This window comes from Lates calcarifer, unplaced genomic scaffold (assembly GCF_001640805.2).
Source record: "Lates calcarifer isolate ASB-BC8 unplaced genomic scaffold, TLL_Latcal_v3 _unitig_645_quiver_944, whole genome shotgun sequence".
Lineage (NCBI taxonomy): Eukaryota > Metazoa > Chordata > Actinopteri > Centropomidae > Lates > Lates calcarifer.
The window spans coordinates 23,306-44,221 of record NW_026117873.1 but is presented as its reverse complement, the minus strand read 5'-3'; the positions used below and the strand labels follow the sequence as shown (position 1 = coordinate 44,221).

At 38.0% G+C, this 20,916-nt stretch overlaps 1 protein-coding gene and 1 pseudogene across 1 annotated transcript; one reads left to right on the top strand and one right to left on the bottom strand.

The window, feature by feature from the left end:
• Positions 1–336: 336 nt before the first annotated feature.
• LOC108879385 (CMP-N-acetylneuraminate-beta-galactosamide-alpha-2,3-sialyltransferase 1) lies at positions 337–6,439 on the bottom strand. Its single transcript, XM_051069212.1, has 7 exons — positions 6,267–6,439; positions 5,024–5,285; positions 4,474–4,670; positions 3,827–3,994; positions 2,891–2,936; positions 2,621–2,740; positions 337–2,059 (listed from the first exon to the last, which is right to left on the bottom strand). Exons 2-7 carry the CDS (start codon positions 5,267–5,269, stop codon positions 1,892–1,894), a joined length of 945 nt encoding a protein of 314 aa, XP_050925169.1. The 5' UTR covers positions 5,270–5,285; positions 6,267–6,439; the 3' UTR covers positions 337–1,891.
• A 5,514-nt stretch (positions 6,440–11,953) lies between these two features.
• Positions 11,954–16,600, top strand: LOC108879386 (CMP-N-acetylneuraminate-beta-galactosamide-alpha-2,3-sialyltransferase 1-like; annotated as a pseudogene).
• The last annotated feature ends 4,316 nt before the right edge of the window (positions 16,601–20,916 follow it).

Below are 20,916 nucleotides of genomic sequence, written 5' to 3'. Positions count from 1 at the left end.
GAGACCATACAAATAATCAAGTTTTTACAAGTAAGCTAAGTTTATTAAACTGATTTTAAGATCTGACTGCTTCAGTCCTCCTATGTAATAACAAGGAAACAAGTGGGTTCAGGTGTGGCTCACAGTCTCCTGACATGATAAGACAGCCTCCTAAAGGGGAAGAAGTAGGAACAGTGTGTGTGACAAAACTAGCTTAGGTCTTTCAACACTTATGTACTGATGTCTGTACTATAAGTTAGGAGTTTTAATAGTTCCACTTCAATGTTTTGTCATTCTTTTCTTGTGTATTGTCAAACATTGTAAAGCAGGCAGCAGAATGTCACAATAAATGATGAATTAAATGAGAAAATTCATTATTTATTTCTTTACATTACATTTTCTATAATATACAATACAGATACACTCATCAAGCATTGTATATAGGAAGACCATACTAGTACTGGCTAGAGCCTCCCTATGTTGTTGTTGGAAACATTCCTTTGAGACTCTGCTCCATGTTGACATGATTGCATCACATAATTTCTACAGAGCTGTTGGCTGCCAATCCCCTGTTCTGGCACATCCCAATATGCTGTTCAGATCTGGTGACTCAAGGGTTACTGACCTACACTGAATTAACAATGAATTAACAGTCATCTTCACAAAACCTGTTTTGCTTTGCGACATGGTGCATTGCCATGTTGGAAGTAATTCAAAGTAGGCCAAGAAAATGTTTCCCAAACTATTACACCACCATCAACAGCCTGGACTGTTGTCAGTAAGCAGACCAGGCTACATCTTTCCAGTCTTCAACCATCCAGTTTTGGTGAGCCTGTGCCCTCTGCAGCTGTAGATTTCTGTAGTTGGCTGAGTGGTCTTGTCTGTTGTTGTCGACGTGTTGTGCATTCTGAGATACTTTTCTGCTCACCACATTTGTATTGAGTGGTTAGTTGATGTAGCCTTTTTGTCAGCTTGAACTAGTCTGACCATTCGGGGCAGAATTCCAATTCTAAGGCAGAATTGCAGCTCATTGGATGTTTCTTGTTTTTCCCACACTATTCTGAGTAAACTCCAGGCTGTTGTCAGTTACACTGCATTGCTGCCTTGTGATTGGCTGTTTGAATAATTGCATGAAAGAGCAGGTGTACAGGTTGTCCTAGTAAAGTGCTCGGTCAGATACATCACACAATCAAACAAGGAAAGGTGAAACCTCATGAAGGGAGAGTCAGTATTATGCAACACCCCTACATCTCTGAGAAATTATGTTTCAATACAAATAATCTGCAAGAGCAAATACGTTTTATAGGGAAAGTGACTGCAACTGAATTACATTTTCTATCAATGTAATGAGGAAATATTGTTCATTGGTGTGTTTGGCAAGTCACAAATAAGTTCGATGTTCATAAGTATGATGTTTACATGCAACATATTTGTTTTTATGTTTGGGCACCAGCAACACTTGGTTGAGGTTGGGCAAAGATTATGGTCTGGTTTAATACAGAAAATGTTCACATCAGACGTAACTCCTTTATTTACATTCACAACCACCATTGTAGTTCTCAATGGAAATAAAGGAGTTATGTAACAGTTTTTGTTGCCTAAACCAAGACTCTAGATGTGAACGCTCTCTTGTGCGAAAGTTTCACATTTTATATGCCATACACTCCAGCCACCTCCTGGAGAGTCTGCTGCTGTTAATTCATTCAAAATATATGTTCCTTCTTAACCTAATCCATTCAAAGATTAGATGACAAAATGTATTTCGCTGTAAAAAATTGAAGTTCACAAAAACACAGGGAAATGCTCAATAAATAACAATAAAATGACTAGCACAAGGGCAAAGCTTAAGTGGTGGTGCATGGAGCTGCTCATGTTAATACAAGTGATGTGGAGAGAAGGGGAGAAACAAAAACTACCATCCTGTATAAAACTGGATTTTCTTCTTCTTGTGTAGCTGCATAATAACATCATATTCATGCATTCCAGCATGAGGTCCAGTTCTCAGCTTTTTGTCTGTGAGCATTTCAAAGTAGTGGTTCCAGTTTCCATCTCTGTCTGCTCCAAACCCAAAAACGCTGACCTGAGAAAACAAATATTACACTTTGAATCTCAGCCGAATGTAATCTAAAGTATTGTTTCCAGATTTTAAATGTTTTTTTTCTAAAACTAATTAGAATACAAAAGTAGGTAAAGAACTTTAATCCTTGTATTGTCTTCACTTTTGGGACCCTCTGGTATTCCTCGGGTCAAATTGACCTGGGACATATTTGGGGTTTAAAAAGCAGTTCTGAAATAAAATTTTACTTCATAAACCATTAACATATATTGCCTTTATCTGAATTTCAAACAATAGAGATAACATATATGTTTTATGATTGCAGTCAGTCTCCACTAGAACACAATTAACAATGGAAGTGTGATTCGTTTTTTGCATACTATGAAATAACATTCTAAACAAGTGGTTTGCAGGTGGACACATGACAGAGGGTAAAGAGTGTGGGAAAGTTAAAGTCAACAGCTTCTCTGTGCTTAGATTATAATCATTCAACATTATCTGTGTGTGTGTGTGTGTGTGTGTGTGTGTGTGTGCATGTGTGTCTGTGCTCTTTCTCTCCCCAACTGTCATTCAACCTGAACCTACCTCATCACAAATGAGCATACTTAAAACCAAAGTCAGAAAGCCAGTGGATGGATATTTGCCCTTCTTTGCCAGCCAAGTTTCATGAACATATTTCATGACAGCTGGATTGAGGATCAGCACCTGTTATGAATAAGACCAAGCCCTTAATCTGACATTTATGAACCATTCCTCTCTGTTGGGAATACATGATACAATGCAGTTGTATTGCTGGATAAGTTAATCAGATATCTATAAGTGTTGATGTCATTCAAGGTCATTTGAAATACCCACCAGATCCTTGTTAGCAATCCTCCTTGACTTTGCAGCACCATTCTGCCTGTTGGAGGAAACGTTAATTGCTCAATGCAGTGGAAAATGGACATATTTGATAATAACAACATTTCACTAGTTTTTCAGATTAAAATGTTGCATTGTTATGGTAGATTCATGTTGGTCACTGCAAAACATAATCTGGCTAGTTAATTACCATGTGAATACTGAGATGTAACTGCTTTCCAACATGTCTACAAAGCTCAAATGCCTCCTTGAGCTGGCTAACAGGAGATCTTACCCTATGTGACAGTGAAGCTGCATGTACTATTACCTTGCTAGAGACTCTGTGTTGTCAAGTGTCAAATTAATGTGAAGCTGTTATAGCAGTATGAACTGAAGTTGCAGGTTGTTGTAGCATTTCATGTCAGTTTAGGAAGGATAGCCATAGTGTTAGCGACAAGTTAGCATCTGTTAGCATTTGATTGTTGATTATGTGTGCAAGGGGTCACTCATCCATTGGACCTTCACAGCACCAAACAGAGGACTTTCAGGTCAACAGTGCAGAGCTTTAACCAATGAAAATTCCAGATACAAGATACAATCAAAAAGTTCAGAGACTGTTCCTGCAGCAAATAAACTGAACGTGGCACTGTAATTCCCATGCAGCAAGAACAAGCAACAACTTCCGTGAGTCAGTATTCTTTGCTATATTGTGTGATCAACAGTACAGCGGTTTGACAGCTAATCTAAAACTGGATTGCAATTAAAGTTTAGTTTGCATAGCATTCAGTGCTTAGTGGAGGAATTGTTAAAATCAGAAATTTCATGCAAACAAATCTATGCAATGCTGTTACTTTTACCCATTTAGGTTTTCCATTCTCCCACAATTAAATATATAGTAAAGTACAGATAAATCAATAAATATAGATACAGCAAGTAGCTTTGCACACATACCCTGGATTTACACTCTTGAGAAGCCACAGTAAATCACTGATCTTGAATGGAAACAGCACAAGACGAGTAGTGCTGTCCAAATAGGTAGCACTCTCCGGATACATGACATGATGAGTTGTTTTGGTCCCAACATCTGCTTCATAGCCTTTGGTACGGCCACGGTTCATTCTAAATGGTACAGGGAGATACATATTTAATATCATGTATTTAAAAGTGATGGCGATTGAGGTTCACATTACATGTACACAAAAGTGTTGCCAACCACCTGTTTGCGGCAGAGAAATTCTGACCCTTAGAAGTTACTACATTTTTCAGCATTTGATTCATCATTGGTGAAACTACATTTTTTTTTAAGAGCTTAATGTGAGTTTTAAGCCACTGCTGCATTTTCAATACAAGAGGTTAAAATATGCCCTCTGTGCAGTACTAAGTCGTCAAGGTAGTAACGCAAAACATTGGCATTGCTTTCCACCCCTGGAGACAGCAAGAAAAGAAATGAAGCTTGATGCTTAACTTGCAACATTGTCTTTAGACTGATAAGTAAACAGCTGTTAATGCTAACATTGGGTATATGGCAATAGCAAAATTCACAAATATCTTCTTTAAAGGTGGCAGTAGTGAGGATGAGTCTTGTGATTATGATTTACCTTATTACAATATCATGATAGTCTACCAGACGTCCATAGTTTGACCCCTTCAAATTACCAGAGTTCCCCACCACAGCACATGTCCTGCAACGATTAGGGCTTGGCTCTACAAGATCTGGAATGGGTGGGATGACCTTAAACAGGTTCTCTATGGTTATATTGTAGAAAGTGAAGTTGCGCTGTTCACCCTGTAAGCCCTAAAACACATAACAGAAAAAGAACATCACTTCCTACTGCTACATCTTCATGTTAAAAACAAATAACAGGCAAAACATGGGTTGGCTTTTATTGTGAAGCACTCAGAGAAACTGCAATTTTAGATACTGTAGGAAGTACTGAAAAAAGGAGCAGCCTCTGTGAGATGTTAAATGACAGGCTGCATTAAACTGCACTTGCCAAACCAACCAGAACTGAAATCTAAAGGATTATAATTTAAATGTGACTGCAGCGGTTCCTGACTACAGATCACTCAGTGAGTCTCCTAAACAAACAACAGTGAAACAGACTCATAATATTTTTGCTGCGTCCTTAAAGATGAGTTGACCTATACCTTCCACCACTTGAAAATGTCCTCTGAGATCGCATTTTTTCTTGACAAAAATGGCTTGGGAGATGAAGTGATAAGTTCCCTAAAGCATGGATCACCGTCTGTTAAACACTTTTGACAGCTACAAGGGCTTGAATTCTGTAGGCTGAGGTAATATACAGACAAATCCCACGAAGAGCTCAAAAACAAAGCAAATGCAGAGATACACAGCAGGAAAAAAACTTTGGTGTTTCTCAATGTGGAAACCATCGTGGCAGCATCCAATCTGTGGATACAGTGAATGGTGAAATATACAGGTAAGTTGATATATGAATGTGGGAAAACCTGTCAAGTTAACAGCAAAACAATTAATTAATTACTATACACCATATTAAATATCAAACTGAGGTCACCAGTGGACATTTATATATGAATTATATAAATTATATATATTATATCTAATATTATTGGACAACAGAAAAGGATTAGATTTGATACAAACAATATCCTCTGCTATCAACAGTACAGCCACACCCAGTATTTACAGGTGTAAACCTGTTGGTGCATTGTTGGCTCAAGGCACACCTGGAATGAACATTTTCCCTCAATAATATGCGAGCAAAAGGACTGGAAATAACATGCAGCTGAAACTAGCCCTCAGTCATTTACATGGACATGTGAATAAGTTGTTTTATCATAGAACACTGGGTTACTAAAACTTTTCTCAGAAAGTAATATGACTCTGTGTTTGCTTATTTTCCTACAGTGCAAGCTGACAATCTAATAAACAAGGAATAAAAGAGAAGAAAAAGAAAAAGAAAATGCTTTGCAGTTTAACTTCTTCAGGAGGTTGCATAAGGAACAGCGCAAGATAATCAGTGAGTATTTAATTGTATATGCTGTGAGCATTACAGTCATGGTACTTAGTGTCAGTCAATGAATAAATAAATAAATAAAAATAAATGGATATTTTTGTTCGCTTGCATTTTATTTTATCAAAAAAATCTTCACTTCATTTGCCTCTTTGACATGTAATTACAGCAGTAACATTAATAGTGTATTGTTGTAAAAGTGTTATGCCAGATAACAATACAGAAATAAACATATTCATAATGGATGACTTGAGTAACATAACTTAATCACTAGCTTTTTAAAGATTTTGTTGATGAGCATTCAACCAATTAAAACTCAACATTGTATCTCTCTCAGGATAATTATAAATTTCTACCATCAATTTAAATGTGTTAAATTTAGTTTTTCCTCTTACCTGGTTAGAAAAGAAGAAAAAACTGCAAACAGAAAAAAATAGACAGAAGGAAAACACACTACTGTTGACAAACCGTGATAGTTTGTGATAAGCAGTCGGTAGAACTGGGTGGAAGGTAAGGTTGGAGGGTTAGTACGCACTGCAGTGTGAGAACAGCTAGTTTACACTGAATGAATGCCTCACTGACACACAGTGACACCATGTGACTCACTTTTTATTTTGCATTGATTGCTTTCATTTGAGATGAGTACTTCTGTGATGTGTTCATTTCAGGTACATTCTGTAGAATATATATATATATATATATATATATATATATATATATATATATATATATATATATATATATATATGTATCTCAGTATTTTTATTTTTGTATGGGCTCTTCTCACCAGTTTAAACTGGGCAGGGGCTTCTTGGGAAAAACCTCATTTCACATACACATATAATGGCGACTGCGCTTGTGTTGCTGATCTGATCAAACTACACACAGTGTTTTTGTGTGTTCATCCCCAAAATAGTACTTAAGGATGTCAATATTTCATGTTAATAGCTTTAACATCAGCCATCATCAAGCAGCAAGGATGTGGTTCATTCAAATATTAAATTCTTGCTTTGGTTTATTTTATTTGCGTAGTGAAAACTAATGTCTTTTTAGATGCATGGTCTCACAGAGCTGGTTTGTAACTCCCTCACATTCATGTGTAGATGGCTATTTTTTCTCCACCAGTTCAGCCATTGTCAGACCAGTGAACTGTGTGTACTGTCATATTGTCAACAAATGTTCCAGCGCTTTTTAAGATGAATATTAGATGGAAATAAAAGTCTTTAACCCAAGTTGTGAGTATCTTTTTCCTGGGTAATGTCTGCAACCTTTACTAGAAATGTGTCACCTTAGAGGCAAGACACAGGGCAGAAAACATTCTTCAAACACCCACACTCATCTCTACTTAATAAGCTTATGACTTTGAGCATATATGGCAACTGAGGGTGAGTCAGATGAGTGTATCAAATTTTTTATTCATTTAAGAGAACAGTGTTTACATACATTTCATATATGCCAACCTGAAACATTCATGTTTTAATGATACATTCAAGAAATAAATAACATGGTGACACAGGTTTGAATCCATAATAAACTTTAATCTGCTGGCTGCACAGTGGTGCAGCAGGTTTGGACCCCAGTTCACCCAGGTGGGTTGCCCCTCCTCCGTGACGCTGCGCTAGTGAAGCCCAAGTTAATAGATTCCTCCGCCTCCTCTCCCTGGATGACGCTACTGTTTTGACTCTTTACACGCAGTTCAGTTTGGCTCTCAGTTTGTTTAATATACATTTGGGCTTGGTGGTGGGTTTTCTTCACGAATCAGTGGTGTGAGTGTGCGGTGCCACAGGTCTTTTAGTTTAGTTTCTCCTCCTCCCTTGATTTTGGTTCTGGACTGCCGTGGTAAACCCCAACCCTGTCCAGTTCCCCTCTGGCCCAAGTGTATTTCTTAGATGAACAGCAGATGATTTTACTGACTTCATAATATATACATGCTATTGTTATTTGTAAAATAAAGCCCGATTTGTGTATTTTCTTAACCGTCTCGTGCCCTGTGGTAATTTTTGAACCTTGCGTGACTTTGTCATCATTAAAGTATTTAACAAGGTGGGGACACACTCAGTTCTTACACAACACATTTGTACATCACCTGCACTGGTATTGTGACACAGCTTTTTTTAGGCTGCAGTTTCCTTGTGTCTGTGTGTATTGAGGGCTTTATCAGTTGTATCACGTTAGCAGACAGGTATGTCATGTTTTCATCCTAGAAGGCTGAGACACACTTGGAAGTAAAATGTAGTATGTTGACAGAGTAACTGTGTAATTTGGCAAGCATCAGCATCCTAATATCCAATAGCTGGATGAAATGCACACACATTCTGGCAAAACATTAAAAATATCTTTTAAAGTTTAGAGCAGCAGTTTAAAGCAGTTATGTACGGTGCCTCTATTTTGTGTCACCTCTGGTTTCCCTCCTTACTTGGCTCTACTACAAATGCACAAGGATAGCTCTGCCTTGGGGAGTGTTTCCCAGAGGTGGTGGAATTAACATTTACAGTATGCAGACAAGAAACCACACAAAGGTAATATTTTACGTCAGATGTGTTTTCAAACATTAGTTTTGGTTTCTAAGGGAGGAGTTTTCAAGGATGATGACTTGGTGGTTGGTTTGGCTTTGGTTTGGTCTCTGAAACGAGCAGCACACGGTTTAGTCTGATTCAGAGACAGTCCCAAACAGGACTCCAGGTGCTTCTTCAAAACTCATCCAGTTCTCAACTCATGGATCATGCAACTGTTTTGATTTTCATTTCAGTATCCCAAATCCCAATCTCTAATAAGTGGGCGGCATGGCGGTGCAGTGGTTGGCACTGTCACCTCACAGAAAGAAGATTCCGAGTTCAAACTTGCCCCAGGATTTTCTGTGTGGAGTTTACATGTTCTCTCTGTTCTCTCTGTAAATAGTTGTTTGTCTATATATGCTGTCCCTGCGATGGACTGGCGATCTGTCCAGGGTGTACCCTGCCTCTTGCCCAATAGGATAGGCTCCAGCCCCCCCATGACTCCTAACGGATAAGCAGTATAGATAATGGATGAATGAAAATCTCTGATAATATGGTGCTTACTGGTGAAACATGTAACTTAAATCATTTATTTGACATGTGAAAGCTGACAGACTGCTCTAACCTGTTTACTACAACAGGGAACACGGTTTTGAAATAAATAAAATATGTTTCTAAAAAAAACAAAAACAAAACTAGTTTAAATTCAGCTGTTAGGGTTCACAAATATTGAAAATGGCAATGGAAATTGATTTGTTGTTTACATGAAGAAAATAATCCTTTTTTTCTGTCATTCGGCTCATTGTTCATTTTGGTAGATACATGCATATGATTATCTTATGCACAAAATACACAGAATTATGTACAATATATGTCACCATTACCTCAGCCTTTTTTACTTCCATGTAGACAATAGTTTTATTGATACATTCAAGTTTTAATGATACATTCAAGAAATAAATAACATGGTGACACAGGTTTGAATCCATAATAAACTTTAATCTGCTGGCTGCACAGTGGTGCAGCAGGTTTGGACCCCAGTTCACCCAGGTGTTTTCTGCGTGGAGTTTGCATGTTCTCTCTGGATACTGCAGGTTAGGTATGTATGCGTATTGGTGACACTTCTTCCTTGCTGCAGTGCGGGCTGGGTTGCCCTGCTGGAAGCCCGTCCTGCTTGCACCCTCGTGTGGTAAGTCGGTGTTGTCCGCTCTCTCCTCTCTTGAATCTGTTGCCCCACTGATTGTTAATATTCTGTAGACGGTCCTCCGTGACGCTGCGCTAGTGAAGCCCAAGTTAATAGATTCCTCCGCCTCCTCTCCCTGGATGACGCTACTGTTTTGACTCTTTACACGCAGTTCAGTTTGGCTCTCAGTTTGTTTAATATACATTTGGGCTTGGTGGTGGGTTTTCTTCACGAATCAGTGGTGTGAGTGTGCGGTGCCACAGGTCTTTTAGTTTAGTTTCTCCTCCTCCCTTGATTTTGGTTCTGGACTGGCGTGATAAACCCCAACCCTGTCCAGTTCCCCTCTGGCCCAAGTGTATTTCTTAGATGAACAGCAGATGGTTTTACTGACTTCATAATATATACATGCTATTGTTATTTGTAAAATAAAGCCCGATTTGTGTATTTTCTTAACCGTCTCGTGCCCTGTGGTAATTTTTGAACCTTGTGTGACTTTGTCATCATTAAAGTATTTAACTATTTCCTGGGGTGAAACTCCCCAGGTGGTGCCGTAGGGCAACACATGTAGATATTTCCACACTCCTTCATCTGGGTTATGTGCCTGGTAGACAGCCCTGATATATTTTCATATTAATATATTTTCAGAAACACAGAGATCAGATATGTTTATCTATAGCCTGAAACTGTGGAGTAAATGTGGGTAAATAAATACCTAATATTTGTTTTATTGAGGCTTCTAAATGAGATTTTTTTTCTTGTGGTCACAGTGACAGAATTTTCAATTGGAAAAAAAGGATGATTTTTAAGTGTTCTTAGACCAATCTTTCACATGAAATCTATATGTTTATAAACATTTCATCATTGTTCTAAAAACAATGGATGATCTATACTAGACATATTTTTGTGGAGTATATGCAACATTGATTGTACAAAATTCATGGCAAGCTCAAATAACTGTGACTCCATTCTATAAAATAAGCTCCAGTGTATATATAACAAATGAATGTATTTTACCATTTGTGTGGAAAAAGCGGGCCAACAGTGTTAATCTGCAAGTACAAAAAAGTTACCTCATTACAAATGTACAGGGCTAGAACCACAACCATAAAGCCATTGGATGTTAACTGCCCCTCTGTCCCAGCCACATTTCATTTCCTGAAATCTGTATTAAAGATGGCATGGTGCGCTGTGGTGCAGTGGTTAGCGCTGTCGCCTCACAGCAAGAAGCTTCTGGGTTGGAACCTTGGTTCACTCTGTGCCTGCATGGGTAGTTGACAGTTCAAAGACATGCAGGTCAGGTTGATTGGTGACTTTAAACTGTAGGTGTGAATGGTTGTTTCTTTCTATATGAACCCTGTATATCAACCCTGTGATAGACTGGGGATCTGTCTAGGGTGTGCCCCTCTTACCCAATGTCACCTGGGAGTGGCTTCAGCCCCCTGAATTCAGAATTAGGTGTAAGGTGCATAACAAAATATAAGGCTGAACTAAGACACCAGACCAGGATGCAGGATGCCTGTGGAGAGGAGCAGAGAGTGACTGGACCACTGCCAGAAATATGGTAACCTAGAACCAGATCACAACAGTCAGTTAGCTGCAGAGCAAACAGAGACATGGGTTGGTACCAGAATAAAAACAAAGAGGAACCCAGGGCTCATCACAATTATATACTAAGCACACCAAACTTCCTGCCCCCACCTTCAGCCCCTGTGGCAAGCTAACATGGACCACTGAAAACAATGTGGAACTATTCTGCTGTCAGTCTAAATTCCAGTATTATGAAGGAAAGAAAGAGGTATCAGCAGATAACTCACTTATAAGGTAGGGCATTCAAACGTGGATATAGTTACACTGTGCTGTATTACGTGTATTGCTTGCAGATGCTTTGAATTTGCAGGGTTAGATGAGACAGAAATCTTGCTTGGCAACCTTCCAGCTAAACAATATTTAACAAGACAAACAGATCACATGCCAATATGTGGAGGTATTAAGTTTTGTTTTTTTAGTGGTAGCCAAGGGAGTCCAAAGATTAAAGACAGAAAAACCTATGTCAACACTGTTGACATAGCATGAGATTACTCAGTATAATATATGATAGGGAATGAATGAATGAAGCCATGGTTAGCGACCAAACTCAATGAAGGGCAGATCCAAGTCTCTAACATATAAACAGTGAGGAAAGAAACAAGCAGTGTTGGTCTGTATGGGCGACAGACAACACACTTGTACCATCATTGAGTGTCCACAGTGGACAATGTGTTCATTCTATGAAATTAAATGACATCATTTATCGATCCTAAAGATCGTCTCGATAACAAACGATTTCACCTATGGTTTTCCTAAACCTGACGCACCATTTCCTCACTGATCAGCGCCTCTTAGACTCTCCTGCTCTCATTCAATCATAACCAAACACGCTCGCCTCTCGAGCTAATCACTGGGTAGCTGTCAAAAATGTTATGTCTGCTGTTATCTCTGCTGTCGTTCAGCCTTCGACCCCTTCACCACCCCATCTGCGGACACCAAGCACCTCCTTCTACTCCCGATTGAAGTTTTCTCCACAAGACCTTGACAACTTCAGGTCCTATCCCTCTAGTTCTCTGCATATGGGAAGTTTCGGTCAGGCTCGCCTGCTGTCCGAGGAGATCCGAGGCGATCCTCTTCTTGCCACGCGCGGTCTAATCGCCAAAGCCTGCTTCGTTCTCAATAAAATGACTCTCTCATATTTCCCTTATATCAGTCTCATCATTTAGTCTTCTCTGATCGAAATCTGCTCAGGTAAGAGAAAAATAAAACATATATTAACATATTTCAAATGATGGTGTGCTGTTAGAATGATTAATCTGATGGTTGAATACTCATGCAAAATGGAAACTATTGTTTGTGTAGACACTTAGTACTTTCCGTCAGTCTGAGTTTTAATGTATGCTTCTATGCTGCTCTCTTTCATAATAATACTGTTACATTTTTTGGTGGCAGGAAATACAAGTGATAAAAAGTATATTTCAGACATTAATTATAGGTTTTTTTTTCATTTAACAATACATAATATTGTTTATATTTTTAAAATTTCTGTGAAAGCAAAAACATACATTTACGTTTACCACTTTGAATAATTACAAGCACACCTTACTGAGTACATTTTAAGGTTTGACACAGTCTATTATTTTTTCACTATACAGGGCAGTTTATCTGTTAGTTTGCATCTGCCTTCTGTGACAGTGAAAGGAGGCTTTGACCCAACAAAAGTTTCTTCCATAAAATACACAATTTTATGCGAACTTTATTTCCTCTACCATTACCACCAACAACCCTGATAGTTAGGACAGAGACACAAAAACTATTGTGAGCATCATGATGTCTTTTATCAGCACAAAAGTCATGCCTTTTGTCCCTGTTTTCATTTCCTCTTGTCCATCTCTAACTGCCATCAGTTTTATATTTGCTATGACGAAGACAGTGAATTTTTTTAAATAGTGACCACCAGCCTGAGGTTTTAGCTCAACTGTCACAGTGTTAGTAAATTCTACATATTCATGATTGGTTTTCATATTCATGAATCTAGACTAACCTTTATATCGCACCACATATTCTATCTACAGATTGGTTCTGATCCTTATTCAACGACGTCACACTGCTGAGATGCTTTCCAGAAAAGCCTGGGTTTTCATTTCTCTACTGTGTATCACTGCCATTTCAGTGTTTTCTAAATCCTCTTGGATTTTATCTGTGTACCATGATTCCTTCCCCCCTCAGAATGCAAGTCTTTGTGGATGTGATAAATGTTTGAAGGAGTACGACCCATGGTTTAGTGAGCTTATGAATGCATCTCCTGAGCCCTTTTTGGCAATGAAAAGCAATATTTCACAGGATACCTTTACATGGTGGAAGGTAAATGTCAACTCTTTAACATTTACATTTAAAGATTGTGTTATGGTATCTATAATTAGCTATTATTTCTGTTTTCCTGTTAAGAAAGAAAAGTCAGTATATTGTTATTTATTGCTGGTGTTGGTGAAGTGAACATCTGGTTTTGTTGCATATAGGGCATACAGTTTGAAAAACGCAGCTTCAGTTACTACAATACCACAGTGGAGAGGATTTTTCAGGTGTTCCCACCCAGCCCAGATTTTGCAGAATCCAGCCCAGACCACTGCAGGACTTGTGCTGTGGTGGGGAATTCTGGTAATTTGAATGGATCCCGCTATGGACCTCTCATAGATTTTCATGAAATCGTTATAAGGTACAATGAATCACCAGCTTTTTCAGTGAAATCAGCAGATAACTGGTGCCTACTTAAAATTCCAACAATTACTAGCTTTAAAAAACAGCAGTTTGATTCCATATTACTATGTAATGTGAACTTCAGTCACTGTATAATTGTTATGTAACTTCATGATTTAAACAAGTATATAATCTGTGTCATTTAGAATGAACCACGGCTGAACTAAAGGCTTTGAAAAAGACGTTGGAACTAAAACAACTCATCATGTGATGTATCCACAAAGTTCCACTAATTTGGACAACACCACTCACCTTGTGCTGTTTCCATTCAAGATAAGTGATTTACAGTGGCTCCTTAAATCCCTCACTCAAGGGTAGGTATGTCATAAAAATCTGTACATAAAAGAAAAGAAAATCTATATTTGTTTCTGTATTGGGATGAAATTTGATTATATGGCGTTCAAGATTTTGACAACCAAACAACATATATAGATGTAGATAATACCTGGCTAACTTAGCTGTCTTGAGTCATGACAATCCTTACATTAAACCAACCTGCATTTTAATATTTCTTCTAAGGGACATGCACTGCCAAGCAGATGACATGGTCTTACTATCATAACAAGGAAATATTATACTCAATGGATATGCATGCTGTTCACTGCCAATGCCAAATGTTTCTGCTGAATATTTGTGTAGTATCAACAGATTTTATCTGTTTTCTCTGAAAATATCTGCTGCTGGAGAAACACAACTGACATTTTTGTGGTTATTTGAGGGTGGACTCTAACATTTCCTGTTATCTCTAGCAGAAAAAAAGGGTTGAAAGCTAACAAGGATTTGGTGAGTATAATAATCCAGCATAAATCTGATACATATACAGTACTGTGCAAACGTTTTAGGCACCGTTTTTACTCTTATCCTTCATCAGTACCATCAGGTCTGATCAGTCCCAGATTAAATCTGCAGCAGGACAAGAAGTCCAAACACACAGCCAGCATCATACAAACAGAAATACTAATCTGATCTAGGTTTTTTCCATTTGTTGCGATGTGATGGTAGTTGATAGTTGATAGTAATTAATCATGGGATTATTTTTGACAGCATCCTCATTTTATTTATAGTGCCTAAAACTTCTGCACAGCACTGTGGCTATCTGATGAATTGTGCAATAATAAATGTGCATAGTCAATTGGCTGCTAAAAGGAATGGTTCATAAATGTGAGCTTGAAGGCTAACCTTACCTCCTCAACAGGTGATGATCCTCAGCCCAGCTTTCATGAAATATGTTCATTTTGTCTGGCTAAAAAACAAGGGACATTATCCATCCACTGGCTTTCTGACTTTGATTCTCAGCATGCACATGTGTGATGAGGTAGGTTTATTGTTAATGATTAAATCCATCTGTTATCTATACTAATATTGCATAATTTAATTAGTTTAATTAAACTAAATGAAATTACTATTTATGTCCTATTCTATATGTATTTGTACACACCAGTATAACCTTGATTTGAAATGTAGAGTCATGTGAAAATGAAAGCACGCCCTCTTTGAACTCTATGAACTCTAATTATAAAAAATCATCTGGTCCTTGGCAGATCTTAAAATGAACTAAATACAACCTCAGCTGAACAACAACACATGACATATTACACTGTGTTATTATTTATTTTCCCAACACTAGACCAAAATGCAGATGCAGTGTAAGAAAAATTAAGTACACTCCCACTGGTTCCATAGGAATTAAGAAAGTAAGTAGCAGCCCAGTGCTACTAATTAAATGACATCATCAGGAAGTGTGACCACCTCTATAGAAGCAGAAATTTTGGCAGTTTGCTGGTTTGGAACATTTAGATGTGTGAATACAATGCCAAGGAGAAAACAATGATCTTAGGGAAGCCCATCAGTTTGGGAAGGTTTATAAGGCTATTTCCAAGTCCATCATTCTACAGTGAGAAAATTTATACACAAATGGAAAACAGTCAAGACAGTTGCTAATCTTGCCAGGAGTGGATATCCCAGCAAATTCACCCCAAGGTCAGACCATGCAATGCTCAGGGAAAAAGATATCTCAACATATCAATATCTGAATCCTACTGATCACCCAGCTTTTCCTCTAATGGATTTTAGGTTTTATTATTGGACATTGACAGTTATTTTCAATTTAAATTCATATTAGATTCAAAATATAAATTTTGTTTTTCCAGGTCAGTGTGTTTGGCTTTGGAGCAGACAGAGCTGGAAACTGGAACCATTACTATGAGATACTAAAAAATCAACGTCTGAGAACCGGAAATCATCATGGAAATCTCGAGTATGAACTCATTCAGGAACTATATCAGCGACAGAAAATTAGTTTTTTCAGAGGATGGTAATCTTTGTTTCTGTCTGTCTCTGTCTCTGTGTCAATTCCCTTAACATGAGCAGCAATGGACACTGTGGTGGACTGGACAAAGAAGTCAGCTTAGTGTTGTAGATGTAAAATGTAGTTGTTTCTTCTTGTCATCACGCTTCTTGTGTATTTTTTTGAGCATCAGTCAGTATGTTAAGAATTTACTTGCATAGAATCAAGTTTGGTCTTTTGACCAAATATACTTATATACAGTGAAAGTGCTATCCATTGTGTTTATAACCATTTTAATGTGAAACAATATTACATGCCCATATTACAGTTTGGTATACCCGTTGTTGTATTGTATATTTTTATTCTTTTTTTTTGTATTATTTCTCTCTAAATATCTTTTTTATATATATATTTTTCTACTTTTATGTTCACCTTGCAGCACCATGAGTCTAAGAGCAATAAATCTGACTTTGACTTTGACTTTTGACTTTGGAAATACAGGCTGTCCCCAGAACCACTCCCTTGTTCACTCATTAACCACAGTATAACACACACACTAAATAATTGACTATAAAGTGAGCAGTAAATTGAGAGTTTGGACACTTCATCATTTTGCATCATCATTGCCAAATATATACGCATAATTTCCTATTGCCAATAGGTGGCACTATGATTATATCATACTGCCACTATTGGCATGCAGATGTGTTCAGGCCATGACAGTTAGCAGTTAGCATCTCAAGTTTGGGGCAGATTGGACAGTACATATGGGAGTTACATCAACTTCCTGTTTAATGGCGCAGCATCAAAATTTGCCATGGCAACACAGCAAGGGTGTCCCATGAAGACTCACAGTCTTCACAGTTCAGCACCATTTTGATCTTAATGCTTGTCTGACCACATTTGAGGTCAATCAGATCAATCTACTTTGATAAAACACATCATTTCCTGTTGCCAAGGTGGCACTGTGATTATATATGTATATTGGAATGTAGGTGTGTTCAGGACAGGTCTGTTGTCAAACCTGTGGAATCTGGGGCAGATCAGACATATGACGTATGGTCAGAAGTATGCATGAGTCACATCAACTTCCTGGTTAATGACGAAACATCGAACATTCGCCACAGCGCCACAGACACACCCTTCAATGGAACATCAAAATTTTCACAATAAGTCATCATGAAGTCCTTAAGGCTTTTCAGACCAAGTCTGAAGTAGATCATGTCAACCTGCTACTGTTGCCAGTAGGTGGCACTATAACTTTTTATACTGACATGTGGGTGTGTTCATGTCGGGACCCTTACCATCACTGTGAAATTTGGTGCTGATTGAACAAAGTATGGCTGAGTTACAGCACCTTAAACACAACTTCTTGTTTCATGGCGAGGCATCAAAAGGGGGTTTTGAGGATGTCCAAGGGGGCGCTATGGAGCAATTTTATTGAACCAATGAACGACCCCACAGGAATAATTATAGTTCCTACGATTACAGTAGGGCCTTCGCACGCTAGTGCTCTGGCCCTAGTTAGAAGAACTATACTGTGAATGCTTCACACTAATTAAGATGTGGATTTGAGAAGAGGCTACAAGGGGTGTATCTTTGTACCATGACTCTGCACACATCCAATGTCTTGTCCATGGGCACCCTTTACATTTCAACACATATAATGACAGCAGGATAGGCTTAGTGTGTGTGTGTGTGTGTGTGTGTGTGATATACCAGTCAAATGTCTGGACACACCTTCTCATCCAATGGTTTTTCTTTATTTTTTATCATTTTCTATATTGTAGATTAATACTGAAGACATCAAAACTATGAAGGAACACATGTGGAATTATGTAGTAAACACAAAATTGTTAAACAAACCAGAATATGTTTTATATTTTTCAAAGTAGCCACCTTTTGCTTTGATGATTTATACACTCTTGGCATTCTCTCAGTCAGATTGATGAGGTAGTCACCTGGAATGGTTTTCCAACAGTCTTGAAGGAGTTCCCACAGGTGCTGAGCACTAGTTGGCAGCTCACTCTGCAGTCCAACTCAAACCCAGACCTTGTGTGAGTATCTGGTGTTGCACAGGGGACAATAATAAAGAGCATGGAGCAAACCCACAAGGAGCGTCTCTTGTATGTCCTGTGTAGTGCCTCCACTTAATACAAACACTGGCATTCACTTTTTACTAGCAGTAAAGATCCAAGCTTAGTTGGTTTGATGTCTTCATTGCCACCACAACACTAAATCTTGTTTGGTCTAATTGGATCATAAAGCAAACATTGGTTGATTCACTTATACAGTGACACACCCAATAAGCTGACTGAAGGTAGGGTTATTGTCATCTGATTTGCTCCTGAACTGCTACTCACCTGTGCATGTGTGTACACAGTGGCAGCAAATCAGCTGTTACGCTGCTTTGGCCAGCCCCTTCATTCAATATTGAGTTTGTCTTTCATAATGGTCACCACTATCAAATATTTGATTTCATTTTATTATAAAATCAATATACCCATGTTGAAGCAAGAGATTGAGAGCCAGCCATAGAAAGAGAGAGCACACTGGAAAACTGCTGCCCTTCACCGTCAGTGTCAGTGAAAGTTGACAGTTTTGTCAAATTTTGATGGTGGGATGTCCATACAGCCACATTAAAGAAATATTATTCTTAAACAAAGGGTGTTTCTTGCCATGATGTTGAGGAATGGATCACTAATCACTTATTATATAAATGGCAATAATTCTGAAATTATGATATCAGGAAACACTGTTTCATTTTTTATACTACTGTATACTTGTATTATTTAACTGGTACTTGTTTTCTCACTCTTCTCAACTTACTTTTGTTCTTTGAAAAAATTTGCATTAATTAACCACCTGAACCTGACAGACAAACCCCCCCCCCCCTCTCTCAAATACAGTCTATGACACACAGATGATGTGTCCTTCACATCATGACACTTGATGTCTACATGAAGAGACAGGCTTATCATTTCAGACAGTCACATTTCTAGACTATGAAAGCATCATATTATTTATGTGAGGAGATATTAAAATGAATGAAAAGCTTGTTTTAGCCTAGTTTAAACTGTCTAAACCATCCTGGGTCAGTAATAAAGGATGGATGCACAATTTTTCACATCTGTGCTAAGAGAATAGTTAGGTATTAGTATGAACATTGAAAGAGGTTTTACTTGCTGTAATAATTCATCCTGGTCACACTGGCTGTTAAGAAATTCATTCCTAATGTGCTGCCAATGAAAGTGATGGGGAGCAAAATTCAAAGTTATTATTATTATACTTATACTGTGCAAAGTTCAATTTAAAAGTATTGCAAGTATAATATAAAGCTAATATGAGGCTTCAGCAGTCTGAGTTTCACAAAGTAAATGCATGTGTTACTGTCCCTCCACTGCAGCTCAGTAAGTAAAACACCGGTCAGATATTCAAAAAGAGGAAATTTTTTTACAAAAATGACTTTGGAAGTTTAAACTGGACAGGTGTATGAAAATGACAATGTTTGACTGTCATGTTTTCAAAGATCCTTCCCAGTTTGTAAAAATCCAACGGATAAGCAAGGTTCAGGTTATGGGACCCTTCAGATTATGATTTATTAAGTTTGCACAGTAGAAGCTATATGGTTACCCCTTAACTGTGTCCTGAAGACTGTGAAAAAAGAAAGGTTACCAAAGGTTATCAGGGTTTTTTTCTTTTTCTTTTTTTAATTATTCTTATACATATAACAGACAGGTGGTGACCAAACCCTCCCTATATTCACTAACACATCTTCAACTGATCACATCAGCATTGTCACAAGAACCTAATAAACAAAACTAGCTTAGGTCTTACAACATATTTTGGATGCATGCATGGATAGGGTTAGCGTGCATGTAGCTGTTTCTGTAAATATCCTGTTGTATCTGAATAAAGCCATAAGTAAAACTTCACCAAATCCAAATGACAAAAAGTACAGTACATTTTCCCTGTCCAAAAAACTGTGTTGTGTCCTACCAGGGAGCGTTTTGCATGCCTCGTTACACTGGGGAAACCAGTCCCAATGTGGTCACTGTGTGGCAAACAAAGGCCTAATTTGCACTGACAGTCAAGTCTTGGGCGTGTCCCAGGCTCGTAAAGATATGTTTATTTTTATTAAACAGCTTTCTGATGACAGAGTTATAATACACAAACCACACAACTACAGGATCAGCAAACAACTGAGTTCCTGTTGGAATATTGATACCAGAACTGTCATACTGACATGCCCAAATGGAAAGTAGCCACACCCTACTGATACTGGGTACTGATACTGCCTCCCTCAAAACAGCCTCAGTTCTTTGAGGTATGAGCTATACAAGATGATGTTGCTGATATGATTGCGTCAAACCAGTTTTACTTTGTGACATGGTGCATTATCATGCTGGAAGAAACCAAAATGTGGGGCACTGAAAAGTCTGTTGAAAGGCCTAAATCATTTTAATGAAAAGTAATACTAATAAAAACTTCTCAGGTCAGTAACACTCAAGGCTAAATGTGCAATCTGGTGTTCAATAATTCTATCACTTACTTAGTTATATGTTATTGTTGTTACAAAACCTTGTCTTATGTGTGGCTATTACATGGAGAATTGAACAACATCAAACAGTCAAATGGTTTTGAGGCATTTATTTGCGAGACATTAAGTAGCCAATATTATCGTATCTGTCAGGCAGAGAAAGCAGAAATAAATGCACAAGTATAAACATTCATGAACCTGCGGCGAATTACAAAGTTAAAATGTTAAACTTAAAAAGTTTTCTTTTTCACTGTAC